The 17,151-nt window shown below is 32.1% G+C and overlaps 1 protein-coding gene across 3 annotated transcripts in view; it reads left to right on the top strand.

The window, feature by feature from the left end:
• The window catches only part of LOC145284452 (serine/threonine-protein kinase 11-interacting protein-like), a 161,446-nt gene that overhangs the window by 73,667 nt on the left and 70,628 nt on the right, over nt 1-17,151 (top strand). For 2 of the 3 annotated variants that reach the window (XM_080133275.1, XM_080133276.1), the window contains 4 exons: nt 2,127-2,216; nt 5,337-5,378; nt 5,735-5,972; nt 16,302-16,784. In XM_080133275.1, the coding sequence (XP_079989401.1) occupies nt 2,127-2,216; nt 5,337-5,378; nt 5,735-5,972; nt 16,302-16,784 (853 nt within the window). The remainder of the gene's footprint in view (nt 1-2,126; nt 2,217-5,336; nt 5,379-5,734; nt 5,973-16,301; nt 16,785-17,151) is intronic. The other variant, XM_080133277.1, reaches the window with a different exon arrangement.

Consider the following 17,151-nt stretch of genomic DNA (forward strand, 5'->3'; position numbering starts at 1 on the left):
TTTTTTAGTATTTTCTGCTCTGGCTCATCAGAAGAACAAGAACTTATTAACTTAAAAAAAGAAAATATGGACAGGATTACATAAATTTGAAAAGATCAGGAGAATAGTTGCAATATATATATATATATATATATGTATATATATGTATATATATATATATATCTTCACATAAAATATTATTAGATGTAATATTTATGTATTGATTTTCATTACTTATTTCAACAGTATTCAATATATGAGTTGAGCTAGGTTGTAAATTATGAAAAAGTATCAATTGAGCTCCACAGAATGGTTATAGATTAAAAATGGTATTTAAGCCGTGTTTTCAAAAGTAAAAAAAAAAAAAATTATATACGTTTTTGTAGAAGTTTTAGTTAAATAGAAAATTAAATAGAAAAAGGCAAAAGTCACAGAAAGTCAGGATAGTTATGTTCAGATGGTGATACATTATAAAACTCCTTCCCTTCAGAAAAAAACAAAACAAAAAGAAAACATACAAATCTCAAGCAATAGAGCAAATAAGCCAGCTGAAAAAAAATACTGTATATTTTGGCATATAAGGCGACCATCAGATAAGACAAGGTACAAAATTGGAGCAAATTTTGATTAATTTATCATATATCAGTTGTATAAGATGACTTCTAAATCACAAAACCATGTTTGTTTAGCCTTGGCTAGAGATTGCAACACCCGGTACCTTATGAAATATTGTTTTTTAAAGATGTTTTTTTTTTAACCTTGACGGTCATCTTATACACCAACATATACGGTAAGTCCATTATAATTTGATCCCTCCTAAGAAGTACAGTCACAATTTTACTTTGTCATCTTCACTGAAGTGCAGAAGCTTATTTGTATTAGTTCTGTCATGGTGGCATCCAAATAAGCCAGCTGAAAAAAAATACTGTATATTTTGGCATATAAGGCGACCATCAGATAAGACAAGGTACAAAATTGGAGCAAATTTTGATTAATTTATCATATATCAGTTGTATAAGATGACTTCTAAATCACAAAACCATGTTTGTTTAGCCTTGGCTAGAGATTGCAACACCCGGTACCTTATGAAATATTGTTTTTTAAAGATGTTTTTTTTTTAACCTTGACGGTCATCTTATACACCGACATATACGGTAAGTCCATTATAGTTTGATCCCTCCTAAGAAGTACAGTCACAATTTTACTTTGTCATCTTCACTGAAGTGCAGAAGCTTATTTGTATTAGTTCTGTCATGGTGGCATCCAATCTGTTAGTGTTTAGGAGAGCTTTCCCCCAGTTTCATTAGATTCATGCAGTAAACTTTATTAAAATTTGATCTATTCTGTAATTTAGAATTATTCTTCAAAAAGAGATTTTGTTATTTATATTGTAACACAAAACAACCTTTTTGGTTTGTGTGAAAAAAGCATCTGCGAAATTCCTCTCTGAATATTTGGTCTACAAAGTTGAAATTTAATATATAGGGTATTTGAACCTGTAACATGCTTTCAATTTGGTGCCACAGGGCTTATGAAGAACCTAAAGTCCTACCTAACTAATATTCCTGGTGAACCAAGTGCAAAAGAGATCCCGACAATTGCACTTAAGGGAACAACGAGGATACTAAAATGAGCTCTCGGCTTTTTTTCAATGAAAACAGGGGAATGTTGGCAGCTGGTTTGGCTGGCCAATACCCAGCTTTACAATCTTCAAAGAAAGAAAATTAAAAAAAAAAAAATGATTTGTAAATCACTTTTTTCTCAGTTTCCTTTTCACCCTCTAACAGTATTCCAGTTCTTCCTTATTGATAATATTTATAAGGACGATGTTATTCTTTATACTTGCATCATTTGCTTTAAATATGTCAAGTAAATAGTAAGCGTTAATTTTTTTTTTTTTTATGATATAATTTTAATTTATACATATTTTATACTTAGATGTTGGTTTCTAGAAAAGTTATTTCATAAATTATTTGCTGCCCCATTTTTAAAACTATTATTTAATGTTGTTACATTTCTGAAATGCAAGTAACGTTTGACATTTTCCCATTTTGATTTGTAGTTTTTGCTTTTGTTTATTATATAAATTCATAATTTTTAAAAAATATTGTTACTTTAACATTTTTTTTTTTAAAATTAAATTTCAGCTGACGTTATTTGATAATCCTATGACCTACCGGACAGATCATCGGACAAAAGCTGTTGGTCACATTTCTCCTCTTGTCAATGGAAATGGTGTAAGTAATTTAAAAAATTTATTTATATAATTCAGTTTTTATATTGAATTACTCCTCTTTGGGTGTGTTTTAGTTTTAGTTTTTTTTTTGTAAATAAACAAAACTAATGAGCTAAAACTTATTTTTTTACCAATATAAGTAAAGTAATTAAATGTAAGAAATAAAAGCAGTTAAAAAAAAAAAAATTAAGACTCAATTCTTTTATGTATATAAGACATGTTAAACTTAGTTTGGTATCATGAAGATATGAGAGTACACTCTGTCACAAATGACAGAAAAATTGTGCTTCATCAGTGATCATAATAATATTCATATAAAATATCTAAGTTTGAAGTTAAAATTTAAAAAAAAAAAATCTGACTGGAAAATATAAGAAAAATGAAAAACTCTATTCATATAGAAAAAAGGGGGGGGGGCAGCTTTACCCGAGCATAAACTGTGCTTAAATATATTTTAATTTGTCTAGATTTTGTACATATTATAGTCATGATTTCAAAAGTAAAAATTCAAGTATTTGGGTGCGATCAGAGAGAATCGAAAGCAAAACTGTAGCATTCAAAGCTGTACTAACGTGACATGCATATGAACTGATTAAAAATAAACTAAGATGTATGATTTTTTTTGACCCCTTAACAACTATTTTAACCGACTAAAGATCCATAAAAAAGAATGAATATATGTAATATTGTTGGTGGTATATATCAACGAGTATATATTATTTATACATATACATTTAACTGTCTACATATGAATGTATCTATTGACCGTTTAGTGATTGTCTAAACAGGACATATAACAATTATAAAAGTAAAGGACAAAGAAAAGTCTCTGGGATTTTTATATCGACCAATGAGGAAAGCATGCCTAGTTCATCTCGGGTTGACAGATCCTTGAAAAAGCTGCAAACGAAGATTCATACGACCCCGTAGTCTTGGTGGTATTTACAGCAGCTTTATTTCAGATGTTTCTCCCCATTGGAAAGCTGCAACGCTGGTCCTAGATTTTTATTATTGACATTTTCTCCTATTCGGCACCATTATGGTCCACAAACAGCCTTTCTCCTTCTGACTACCGACCGCGTCTGTTCTCTCTGACTCCCAACTCAGTGTCTTTTTTATACTGATACGTGTATTTTTAAACTATCTCCTTATGTCATTTTGTTTATGTTCTAACAATTTTTTCCACTAAGTTAATATTTTTGTTTGTATTAGTTATGAAAACTAACATTCCTTTCTATTAAAACATTTTAACGTGAATAATTTTATCTGTAAATATAACATTATTTCTGATGTTCTATTTTTACAAATATTAATAACGATCATAATAATCATCGTTCAGCACACCTTTTAGCATTGCCCTGTAGTCATAGACAAATAAATACACGAGTATTCAAAAGTGATGATAAAATTGGGCGTCCAATTTTATGGCCATAGAAATGTATTCCATTTTCAATAAAATGGCGTTCATGTTAGATCAAGCATCTGTGTTTATTTTATCTTACAATCTTTTTGTAATAATAATGAAACTTTATTGAAAGCTGGAAAAAAGTATTGAACAATAGAAAAAAATGTTATTTCTAAAACCCTAAAACAGTTTCATTTTAATATTTAAAATATAAAATTAATTACCAAAGAAATTCGTTTAATTGAAATTATTTTAGCATTGATTTAACTGAAATGATGCAATGAATTTAAAAATTTATATAATTACTTGCTGGGAGACCCGACGTTGCCCGGGATTGAATGAGGATTCACGAATGTTCCACGCTTTCAATACATTTATTGTAATCGGAATCGGTGAAATTATCCATTTCTCAATCAAATCGATTGATTGCCTGCTCTAGTCAGGGATCCACTGTGCTGCTCTGGGAGGAAGCTTTTCATGCCCCCCCCTTTGCATCCATAATACATTATCTAGATTGCACTGTAGAGAACCTACTGTTGATTTTATAAAACTATTTTTATATATAATGGCTTGAATTGAAGTTTAAAATGCAAAGTCAAGTATTGTGACTCAATTGTGCTCAAAACAGAAACATTAATTTTAAACCACTCCTGCTTTATCAAAGAACCTACTGTTGATTTTATACGTCGGGTCCTTCTACTTGTAGTGATAAAACTTTTCAAATGCACTTGTGATGTTAGGCTATTATAAGAGTGTTAATTTTCTTTAAAATTGGACTGTTCCTTTCTAATTAGATGTTTTTGATTATCAATGTTCGATACCGTATGTATTCTGATCCAAAACCTATCTAAGAATATTCCCAAACACAAAGTACATGTGTCTGAAATTTGAAAAAAATCAGCCCAGTTGTTTTGTAGTTCATAGGGAACAAACTCCCACACAGACAAAATGTCTTTTTTATATAAAGATATTTAAAATTAAAAAAAATAAAATTTTCAGACAGGTTGATTTTTATCAACATGTTTTCCTTTTTTATAATTGTCAGAAACTCAGTGTCTTTTTTTTCTTTTTTCATCCATATACTTGTATGCAACTGTAACTTTTGTGTAACCTCAAGCACTGGCAATAAATATTTAACAATAGGGTTGTTATTTATTCCCAATTACCATTTAAAAAAAAAAAAAAAAAAAAAAAAAAATGCATGTTAAATATGCAGATAAGAAGCATAGAAATACACTTGTCATGGATGATCAATAGATTTTAGTTTTACTGGTTGTTTAAAATCAATAGATATTTATTGTTTTATCATTATTACTAACAGCAGTGGAAGATTTGGCTTTAAATAAAATTAAATAAAATAAGACAAAAGAATCGTTTTTGGCATCAAAAAATAGGCACAAATTTTCTGATAGCCAAAAAGTTAAGATTTTTCAGATTTTTATCAATCGTCCCAACACTACTAATAACTAATCCGGACAGCTAACGGTTCATGTAAGAAATCACTTAACAGTGAAATGTATTTCTTTGTACTTCTGACCTATTTTTTCTATCAGTTGCCAAGTTTAGATAAATATAACTAATTTTAATTTTTTTTTTTTTCTTTATATTGATCTAATCCATTGAGAGAATAAAAATGTTATCTATGAATGTGTTTGAACAATTTGATCTTTGTACCAAGAATAAAACAAATTCAAGATATTTAAAATTTAATTTCAGATTCTCTTGGATGGAAAATCTTTAACTTATTCAGAATTGAAGGTAAGAAATATTTATTTGAAGATTATCTTAACAGAATTGAGTTTATCCTTTAATATCACGTATGATCAGTGAATCTATTAACAATAGCTTTCATTCTAAGGCAAAAGCCCTTGACGTGTCAAAGATTTTTTGTCTTTGTTATTGTTTTTTTGTTTTTTTTATTGCTTTGAAGTACTGTTGCACATATAGAAGATTCTAAGTCTCTTATATTGTTATTAATCCATCTAGTTATGGGTTTTTTAGCTTGTATGTGTATATATTGTATTTATTTTAATTTTTTGTTTTATTTATTTTTTATTTGTTTGTTTTATTTGTTTTTGTATATTTGTTTTATTTGTTTGTTTTATTTATTTCAGGCAATTCAAAGAAACAAGATAACAAAAAGTGCATCTTTTTACTTTCGCCCTCAAATGGATTCGAGCCACACGATCTGTGATTCTGGAATTTCTGACCTTAACTGTGAAGAGGAACAAATTGCAGAACCGGTGAAAAAAAAGAGATCACAGTGCAAGAAGTCATTCAGAAACAGCCGAATCAGTAGTGAACGTAATTCTCCTATTCCACAATTATCTATTGGCAGTGACAGTTCCAGAAGTAATTTTGATTTGATTTTTGTTAAGTTGCTTTTCTTGACCACTCCCCCTTTTTATATTTTTAACCTTTTCAAATCTAGGTAACCTGTATTCTATTGACTACCAATACCTTGGAGGTTATGGAAGATTGTTAGAGATTTTTCGGAGTAAGAAGTTATTTGTGGTCCAAACACCTTGTCTTTAATAACCTGTCAAATTTTAATTGAATTAAAACAATGCCTGAATTTTGTGATTCAAAGGCCTAATGTTTTAACTGTAATTTAACATTGCAGTGAATTCGATCATCTAGATTTAAACAGGATTGATCAGATTTAATTGAAATGTCTTATTTGGCAACATAGATGTTGCTCATATAAAGTGTAAAAAGTGGACATTGGGTTTACTTTTGGCAGCCTCGTAACTCTTGCCTCTCTTTGTCTTCATATTCCATGGGCAATGTTTCTAATAAAGAAGGAAGAATTTTCCAAGTCGCACTCTATTCATCTAATGCTTATGGTTGGCTTTTGACCTTAAAGTAGGATATTGTTTATTTTTAAGTTCCTTACACTAAGTAGCTTCATACCTTGTCTAAAGCAATTTTCATAATTAAAATAAAAAAATTGTATACACTATGCAGGGGTACTACAATTCATCAAAATCGCCAAGATCGCCATGGGCATGGAATATGTGCCTATATTAAAGATAGCTTTCCATGTGGGAGGGACATCTCCAGGGAAGATCCTAACTTACCCTATATGTGCTTCCGGGTTGCTTTAGCTCACACTACTGCATTTATATTTACTCTCTATCGCCCCCACAACAGTGGAGTTACTATCTTTCAAAGCATATCTGAGAAAATTGACCAAGTCCTTTCTACTTATCCTTCAGCTAACATTCACGTATGTGGAGACTTCAATGTTCACAACGTTGAATGGTTGACCCACTCAAACAAGACCGATGATGAGGGGAGGTTCTGTCATGATTTCTCCATTGCCTATGACCTCACTCAGATTGTTCAGGAACCTACCCGTGTGCCCGATAATGATGGCCAGTATGCGAGCCTACTAGACCTTTTTCTCACAACTTGCCCTGAACTATGTTCAGTTTCTGTTCTGTCGCCTCTTGGATCTTCCGACCACTCTGTTGTATCAATTAAGATAAAAATGAAATGTAATAAGTCCCCAGATGTACCTCTTCATCGTACAGTATATCGATACACTAAGGCTGACTGGGATAGCTTCCGTACATTTATATCTGATCTACCTCTGCATTCCATGTTTAAAAAGGATGTGTCCTCTATAGTATTAGACCTAACTGAATGGTTAATTGTAGGTATTGACCATTTCATACCCTCTAAAAAGTTTCAGAAAAAACCTAACAGCCAGCCATGGTTCTCTCCAGAATGTGCTGCTGCCATTGCGCACAGAAATCACTTTTTCCACTGCTTCAAACGTAATAGATGTATGGAAACTAAAGCCGTTTTCAGGACTGCCAGCAACCATTGTAAGAAAGTAATAAGGAACGCAAGAGAGTTGTATGCTCAATCTGTTAAGTCCAAAGTAGCTGAGCAGCGGCTTGGTTCTCACCAGTTTTGGCAAATAGCAAACAGAATCCTGAACAGAAGCGTGTGCTCCATCCCAACTATTATCAATGGACCTGAGGTAATCTCGTCAGCATCAGACAAAGCCAAACTCTTTGTCAAGAACTTTGCAGCAAATTCTACCCTTTGCGACCAAGACCGCCAACCCCCAATATTTCCTCCTGTATCAGAAAACACGCTATGTGATATACGTATATCTGTACGTGATGTTGCGAAGCTAATCAAAAACCTTGATTCGAGTAAAGCAACTGGCCCTGATGGTATTCCAATTATAGTACTCAAAAAACTTCAACCTGAATTAGCGCCCATACTTACAAAACTGTTTAAACGTTGTCTTAAGGAGAATAGTTTCCCATCTCCCTGGAAAACCTCATCAGTATGCCCTGTATTTAAGAATTCAGGTGATCGCTCATCCCCCTCTCAGTACAGGCCAATAAGTCTCCTGTGCGTCATGAGTAAGTTGCTAGAATCTGTGTTAAATACAGAAGTAATCAAACATCTCAACAAAAATAACCTTCTTAGTGACACTCAATATGGTTTCCGTTCTGCTAGATCTACAGCAGATGTCATTACAGTTATATCGCATAGGATTAGCAAATCTCTCGACGGTGGCAATCTTTCTAGAGCAATTGCTCTTGACATATCTAAAGCCTTTGATAGGGTATGGCATAAAGGTTTACTTCATAAGATCGCTAGCTATGGTATAGCTGGAAAAGTCTTCTCAATTATTAAATCATTTCTTTCTGATAGGTTCATAAGAGTAGTAGTTGAGGGGCAAAAATCAGAAGCTCACAGTATTAATGCCGGTGTCCCTCAGGGATCCATCCTGGGCCCAACTCTTTTCCTGATCTACATTAATGATCTTCCAAATCATATCCTTACATCATTTGTAGACATTTATGCTGACGACACTACCATTTATGGTACCACATCTAAGACAGTAAACGAGCAAGTTCTCTCCAATTCTCTCTCCTCTTATCTTGAGCACGTAGTACAATGGGGAAAGGAGTGGCTGGTTACTTTTAATGCATCTAAAACCAAGCTTCTCTCTTTACATCATCAACATTCTAATCCACATTTGTCATCAATTGAAATGAATGGCTCTCGTCTTCAGGAGGCCTCAAGTTTTGACAAGCTTCTGGGCTTGACCATTACTCCTGATCTTAAATGGAACACGTATATCAAATCTGTTGCCAAGGCCGCTGGAAAAATGGTGGGATCTTTCTATCGATCCAGTAGATATCTCACTGCTGATGCTATTCTCTACCTATATAAGAGCCAGGTACGTCCAAGGATGGAATACTGTTGCCACATCTGGGCAGGAGCTGCTAGAAAGGACTTGTCCTGCCTTGATAGAGTTCAAAATAGACTTCGTAGCCTCGTAGGAGATGTCCTTTTCTCCTCCTTGCAACCTCTATCTCACAGAAGAGATGTTGCGAGTTTGTCTCTGATGTATCGTTATTTTCATGGAAAGTGTTCAACTGAGCTTCAATCTTTGGTCCCCCCTCGCCAAACTTTCACAAGAAACACTCGTCTAGCTGTAAACACTATCAATAATTTCCCCCACTCTTTATCTGTGGCTAAACCTAAACGTAGATTCCATGAACAAAGCTTCTTTCTTAGAACTGCACGCCTGTGGAATTGTCTTCCGTTTTCCTGCTTTCCGGCTGACTACAATATGGTTGTGTTCAAGTCTAAAGTAAATAAGTTCTTGATGAGCCGTTCCATATAAGTTATTAAATTTACCAAATTTTCATTACTAATGATTACTATATTGACCAATTTCTACTGTACACTCTTTAACCCTTATCCTTGAGTGGCCTCTGGGCCTTGATAATGTGGTGATGCCTTTGTAAAAAAAAAAAAAAAAAAAAAAAAAAATGGATACACATCAGGTGAATTTCAAGAAGGATATTCCTTTTATTCAGTCCATTATCAGTCTTGTCGGATACAGATCAAACAAATGGCTAAGAACCCTGTTTTGATCCCGCAGCATCCAATTCCAGTCTATATCTTGTCACACTGAATCATGCCATCTTGTTGCTGATTGGTTGAGTTTGTGCTTGATATCGATTGAGCACTAGTCATTCAAGCAAGGTAGTTGGCTCATTTCTTTGTAGACTTGTCAACAGAATCTATCAAATCTACCATCCTATCTGATGCTTGCAGCTTCTCATTAACTCTTGCGACTGATTAATTACCAGCCATTCCGTGTTGGGTGATGGCTAGCTTCTGACAGTTGGTTGCACACATGTATATACATTGACGCATGATTTCTATTGGTGTAAACATCACAATTTTGATACTTTAGTATACAATTTTATAAGATGTTAGCATTCTTTTTTAATTCATGATGAAATGAATACAGGGTGACCCCCAAAAAAACAGGACATTCAATTGTTTTTCTGAGCGTTTTACAGTCAACGGAGAAAAAAGGCCAAAGACCCTAGTGTTTTGATGTGATGTTTCGAATATAATAAACTAGTTATGACCAAAGTTTCATTTCATTCAGACAAAACACTAAGAAACGGGGCCTAATTAGAGTTGGGGGCCCGTTTTTTTTTTTTTTTTTTTCTTAGGTCACCCTGTATAGTAATAGGGTTTCATGTAATATTTGATCTATTAGCATTTGCCGAGCGTTTCTAACGTCACTTTAGGAATCTCAACCGTTTTACCAGAAATTCTTTTTTAATGGAAGTAAATACTTTTCATTATTTAAAAGACATTGGTTTCATAGAATAAACTTGCCTCTTCAACCAACCTCAAAGAAAAGTTGAAAAAAAAACAAAACTATATGAATGAATTGTAAGTTGTTTAGAACAACTACCTTTTAATCATTTTGTAGGATGTAATGTCAAATTCAATTTTATTGTAGGTAGAAAATTATTTTTCCAATGTTTGGAATTGAATTTCTACTGTGATAATTTGAACTTTTGACCTTGCATTGTAAATAAAAAAAAATTGATTTGTGATATTTCCATGATAATTATAACTTTTATTATTCCTTTCTGAACCATGGTAAATATGGCTCAAAGTAAAGTGATTATTAAAATGAACTTTTATTAAATAAAAGTTGTTTATCCTTGATATTGATCATTGGCAAACCTGGCTTTTGAATCCTAGTCTTTCAGGCACCTGGAAATTTTGAAGATATTTGCCGCCCTCCCCTCCAACCTCCTATTCTTGTATTCTCTCTTTCATCCTTTTTTCTGCTTATTTTGTCTTGTTTTTTTTTTTTCTTTTGACATTTGTTGATGTTTGTAAAAATTTTAAGCATAAAAATTTGCACAGTATAAAATTGTTACCTCTAAATAATTAGAGCTATGACGACAGCATATTCATTTGTTTATTTTTATTCTCCGGTATATATCCATTGATATCTTGTGTGTTTTTATGTAGAGTGATGTGATCCTCAGTTGATTGTCTGTGTCGGATTTATACTCAAGAGTAAAAACAATGAAAAGAATATGTTGTCATAACCTAAAGAAAAAGCTCAAGTCTTTTTGATCTTAAATTAATATTAATTAGAATAAACTTTTAAAATATCTATAAGAAAGTTCAAATACAACGCAGAATCATTGCTAAAATTTTAACATTTGACGCAAGCTTGAATGAAATGTGTTCTTTTTCAAATGCAAGGAATAAAAATCTAACATATAAAAGGCTGCATGTCTATCTGTCTCCATATTTTCCAAATCTATATCTTCCGGAACTAAAAGTCGTAAAGTGTCGCTAGAGGCCTCAAATGATTAGATTTTTTATGGACCATTCTTTTATGGGTCTCCAGTCGGTTAAAATAGTTTTTAAGGAGTCAAAAATGGGTTAAAATTGAAAAAAATCATTCTTTATTTTAAAATTTTAATCCGTTCATATACGCGTCACGTTGGTACAGTGGTGATGTCTCCGGCTTTGAATGCTACAGTTTTGCTTTAGATTCTATCTGATTGCACTCAAATACTTTAATTTTTACTTTTGAAAACTCTATAATATGTACGAAATCTGGACAAATTAAAATATTATATTTGAGTGCATTTTATGACCGGACAAAGCTAGTTGGGTCAGAAGTATTTATGTACAAGTGCATCAAGTTTGTTAGCGGACATTCCATGGAAAGACTTGTAAAATAAACACAAGGAGGAAATACTATGATGATGGGACAGGAGTTGGAGATTGATAATCAGTGCGAGACCTATTATTTTGTAACCTGTCCAAAAGGGAAAGGCTTGTTGTAGGTGCACCTGTCCAGGTGTGGTAACAATATTCTTGAACCTTTTTTCCCCATTTTTTAAAGATTTTGAATGAATTTTAATCATAATTCTCATACTGTGTGATAGCTTCTCAAAGCTTTCATAGTACCAGGATACCAGGAATCCTGATAAGCAACAACTATATATTCGCCAGTTGATGGTAACTTTTGTCGTTTCTATTCTGTCGTTTTACTTTTCAAAGTCCAATCCATCAGGTTGATACCAGTTATGTCGTAAGTAGTCAAGTCACTTCATATGCACCCAAGCCATGTTTTCCTTGGCCTTCCATGCAAGGGGAGATAATTAGAACCAATTTAGATTTTCTTCTATTAAACTCTCTGCACATTAGTAGATTTGTTCACCCACCTCCTACATGAGACATGAGGTCAGTTAACAGTGGCAATCTACATTCTCTGTCTGTGAAAATAGCCTGGTTGTTTCTGTCAGCACTACCTCATGGATGAAGAAGCCTCGAGCAATCTCTTTCCTTCTCTAAAAAGGAAGTAATACCAGGGATGAATATACTACTAGCATTACAAGTTGATTTTTTCTTTTTAAATAATTGTTATTTTATCAACTTGTATGAAAAGAGCTATGTAAAAGATGCTTAAAACCGTTTGAATTATGCATCAGTAGTTCAAAAGTTATGAGAATTTTCAGTGCCAAAATTTAGGCTTTTCCGTGGACATTTTTTTTTTTTTTTTTTTTTTTTTTTTAGAAAAAGTGGGCTAAATTATGGACCTTAACATTTCAAGAAATTCAGTAATTTCGCCAACATTTATTTATTTTTCAAGCTATTCTCATAAAACTTGGCACTCTTCTGTAAACTTGTGTGCTCTTTCTGATTATGCAGTCAAATCTGATGTATCTCTTTACCATACGCCATGAATTATAAATTAAGATGTACAAATTTCAATTTTTTTTAAACTGGCGCATGGTATCATACAGTGGGTGTCTATTTATGAACAAAACTAAGTATTATAGTGGTATTTAAATATAGCTTTATTGAGAGCAGGTATTTTCCTGCCTCCTCACCAAAGGAGAGCTTAATCTGGGTGTAGCCATTGAATGCCTAAAGAGCATTCATGGCCGGTATTTACTACCCTCTCACAGAAAAAAAAAATGAATAGATATGAATTAATCTCAGAAATAAATCGAAAATTTTACATATAGATTTTGGATTTCTGTAAAAGATGGAAATTCCCATAGTCGACCAGAACTTATGGATTTTGGGACCAGTCCAATTTTCAATTTTGTAAATCCTCTCTATCTGGCCCAAAATATACCCCTATGTTCTGAGATGCAACCATAAATCGTACTCTGTATGAATCCTTAATGTAGCTTTCACAGTACCAGGATACCAGGAATCCTGATAAGCAACAACTATATATTCACCAGTTGATGGTAATTTTTGTCATTTCTATTCTGTTGTTTTACTGAAAATTCAATTATGTAAACAAAGAATTAAAACTGTAATTTTTTACCTTGTTTCCACCATAACATTTAAAATGATTACTTTTATATGTTTATAGTATGCTGAAAACGAATATTGCATTTAAATTTTCTGCAAATAGGTAGTTTTCCGGATATTAAGCAATATCATTTATGTTCTCGCTGGTGGCCATCTTGGTATGCATGAGCGCGCAAACCTAATCCCGACAAACTATGTGCAAACGCATGTACCAAGATGGCCACCAGCAATAACATAAGAAATGACATTGCTTAATATTCGGAATATTCGTTTTCAACATACCCGATAGCCTGAAAAGATAGTCATTTTAAAGAAAAATGTTAAGGTGGAAACAAAATAAAAATTTACAAAATGCATCACTATGAAATTCTTTATCGAACCGCCTAATTATTATTTAGATATTTTCAGTTAAAAAAAAATGGGTTTGTTTTACAGATTTAAAAAACATGGTCTTGACTATGAGTTAAAAATAAATATTTCAGTTTCACGATATATTTTATTTAATTGTTACGTGAAAGTGCAGAATAGTTGACAAAACACCCTTCTTTCCCCATGTTTGGAATGGATTTCTAAATCATGTTATTATTTCAGCATGGTAGCATAAGTGCACAAGTACCTTTTTATTTGTTTTATATATATATATATATATATATATATATTTTTACTACTAAAAAACGAATGCATGTACTTAGTATATTTTGTTGTTTTTTAACGCTTTTTGTACATGTGTACTAAAAGCGTTAAAAACAACAAAATAGTATTGTTTGGAAATCAAATCTAAAAAACTTAATTTTTTAAATTGACAAACTCGGAATAAAATCTTTTTTCTGCTTTTGTTTTGAAAGCAGAAAAAGTTTTCTATTTTTAAGAGAATACAAACTCGTTAATACGCTGACAGCGACGGTTAGTGCATAATGAGTCGTTTCTCTTTAAGCGATTTGAATTTCTATAAAAAGATAACATTTTAAAGAAATTTCCGCACAATTAATAATTATATAATATTTACATATTATACATGAAAATAATTTTAAAACTATTATCTGTATGAAAATGGATGATATATACCGATTTATCTTATCAATTTTGAAATATTCTTTGTCAACTTTGCTCGGTTGTAACTTTGCTTCCTGTGGTTGTAAAAATAAAAATCAAAGTCCAGTAGAGTTGGACTTCTGTGCTTATATAGTCTGTAAAATTTCAGCCATATCCAATCAAATTTAACCCTGCGCATATGTATCCAAACGTAACATATGAAATGTAAACATTGAAAAAACAGTTCCCCTTTTTGCTGTCATTTTTTACCAGGTTTTCATTTTTAACTTGGAGCATAAAAACATTGAACGCATAAAAGAAAAATAAATTAACATCATTCAAATGCTTATTCCATTCTCTTTTCATCAATGTAATTCTTTTAAAATTTTAAAAATGAAAAAAAAAATTTTCTTGAATTTGAAATTTATAGAACTTTATTATATTATCTTGCACTTTTTGGCCCACAAACCAACAAATGATGTGATTAATGACCATTTTGACATTATTCATATAATAATGATCAGAGAAGAATTCAACTTGTGCATTACTTTACATTTTTTATTGTGTATGTGCATGTGTATTTATAATTTGAAGTATCGGAATGTTCTTTTATTGTAAATTATCATTTAATTCAATTTTTCATTTTTTTTCTTTTTCAACTGTTACTGCCTTTGCAGATCAAGTCTCCATGAAACTGTTTCTCATTTATTCCACTGTTTAGTTAACAATCATGACATGCCAGTAATTTGAAGCCATTTTTTTTTCTTTAATAACATATTCACGATATTCATAGCTCGCATAAATATTTGTATTTCCTACAAAAAATAAACATAAAATGGTTAACATATGACCATATGACTCCATCCTATAATGTCCATTTTTTATTTATTTATTTATTTTTTTTTTTTAAGATCATATATTTTTAGATTATTAAACTTTTTGATACAATAAAAATTCAATTTTTGACAGGCATGTTCAGCTTTCTATGCAAATTTAACATAAAATGATACTCTTACTTGATGATTGATATACCTATCAAAAAATGTGTGTTATTTAATTTCACTGTATCACAGCTCTTCAGTGTGACTAGACTAACACCTATCCCAGGTTGGGAATTGAACTTACAACCGGCATCTAGTTGGTAGTCAGCAGTTCTGATCATTGAGCTATGGGATTGACATTTATAAATGATATCTTCAATTTCTTCATATAAACATTGGCTGTCACTTTTTAAAATCCTCCATTTGTTTATTTACAAAGAGCTTTGCATTACACTAAGTAAGTAGCAGGTAATATCAATTAATGAATCTATTCTACCCAAGAAGGGAGGAGGGCTTAAATATATATCTATAATATAAATCTTGCCTGTCTTTTTATGTATGTATGTATATCTACCTAAAACGTTCGACAGAGGCAACGGATTTCATGAGATCAGTATCATTTTGAAGCTCGATCCTTCAGACGACAAATATCGAAAAATTAGCTAAAAACATTAATTCCTTCACCCTCAACTGATTATTTTTCTACAGGGAGAGGGTCGCTTTTTTCACCAATATTTTCGAAAGTCCTCCTCTCTATTCAATTGTGTAGCCTTAATTTAAACCTAAATCACTTGCGGTTTGACACTGGGCGCAACAGCAAAGACGTTTTTTTTTTTTTTCACACTCTTTTCCTCCTTTGCAGTAAGGGTTCGAGCCTGCCTGCCAACTACCACTTTTTTTTTTTTTTTTTTTTTGCTCAACACACACCTCCAAACATCCGGGCACCCAGGCTAGTATATATATATATATATATATATATATATATAACATAAAAATTTTTAGTTGGTGATGTGAAGAAATTTGTAGGGAAATATCCACAACTGTTAATGATATTTCATTTTCAACTTGTATACCATCTCTACTCTCTAAAATTGAGCAAGTTAATTTAAGAAATTATAATTTGAAAATTTTGTGGTTGAATATTTGAATTCCGTTTTTACTCCTTTCTTCATCTTTTCAGCATCATCTCCTCAAGGGTCTGTAACATCCATGAGCATCCGTGAAATTGAACAATTGAGAGAGTTCCATGGGGACAATTGGTTGCAACAATACGAGCACATGAGAGAAAATAGGGAGTTGTTGACAAACAGCCCAGAAATGGATAACTATGAAGAGTCTGATCGTCCACCAAGTCCAGCAGAAGAGGACAACGATGCAGCAGTGGTGCCCACAGAAATAAAGCCAGAATCCTATCCTGGCTTTGAAGATCCATTTCTAGAGAATAATAATAAAGAACCATCTTTAGAAAATAATAATAAAAGATCTCAAAATGGTTCTGCAACTCCGGAACAGAAGGCTGAATCGGACGATGAGCAATCAGATGAGGTATCCATCCTTTCTCATGAAAGTTCCGAGAATAATACAGAATCGGAAAGCAATGGACTCATGTCTGACGAAATAGATTCTGATATCAAGAAGATGGCGTCTGTAGAAAATCCTTACGGTAAGGATCTTATAAATCTTATTGTATAAACTTCTCGATGGGAATGGGATATGCTTTAAGATTCAAGAGTTATCTTCCCTTGGTGTCATTTGAGTAATTTTAAGTTCCAGAGATAGTCACAAGTTGACCCCCAGTGAGTTTAAGAATAAACAGCTGTTTTTTAGATGAGTAACAAATAAGGAAACAATATTCCAAATTACACTAATTGTTGGTCCATAAAAATAATGGATGGAAGCAGACAAACCAAAATATATATTGAGATTATAATTTCAATTTGATTTACAAACTAGCAAACATTAAAATCACCTTTTTTTTTTTCCTAACCTACATTTAACAGGTGTGTCATGGTATTCTAATTTGAAAACAT

The sequence above is a fragment of the Euprymna scolopes genome, chromosome 9 (genome assembly GCF_053919585.1).
Source record: "Euprymna scolopes isolate OS-2025 chromosome 9, ASM5391958v1, whole genome shotgun sequence".
Taxonomy (NCBI): Eukaryota; Metazoa; Mollusca; class Cephalopoda; order Sepiida; family Sepiolidae; genus Euprymna; species Euprymna scolopes.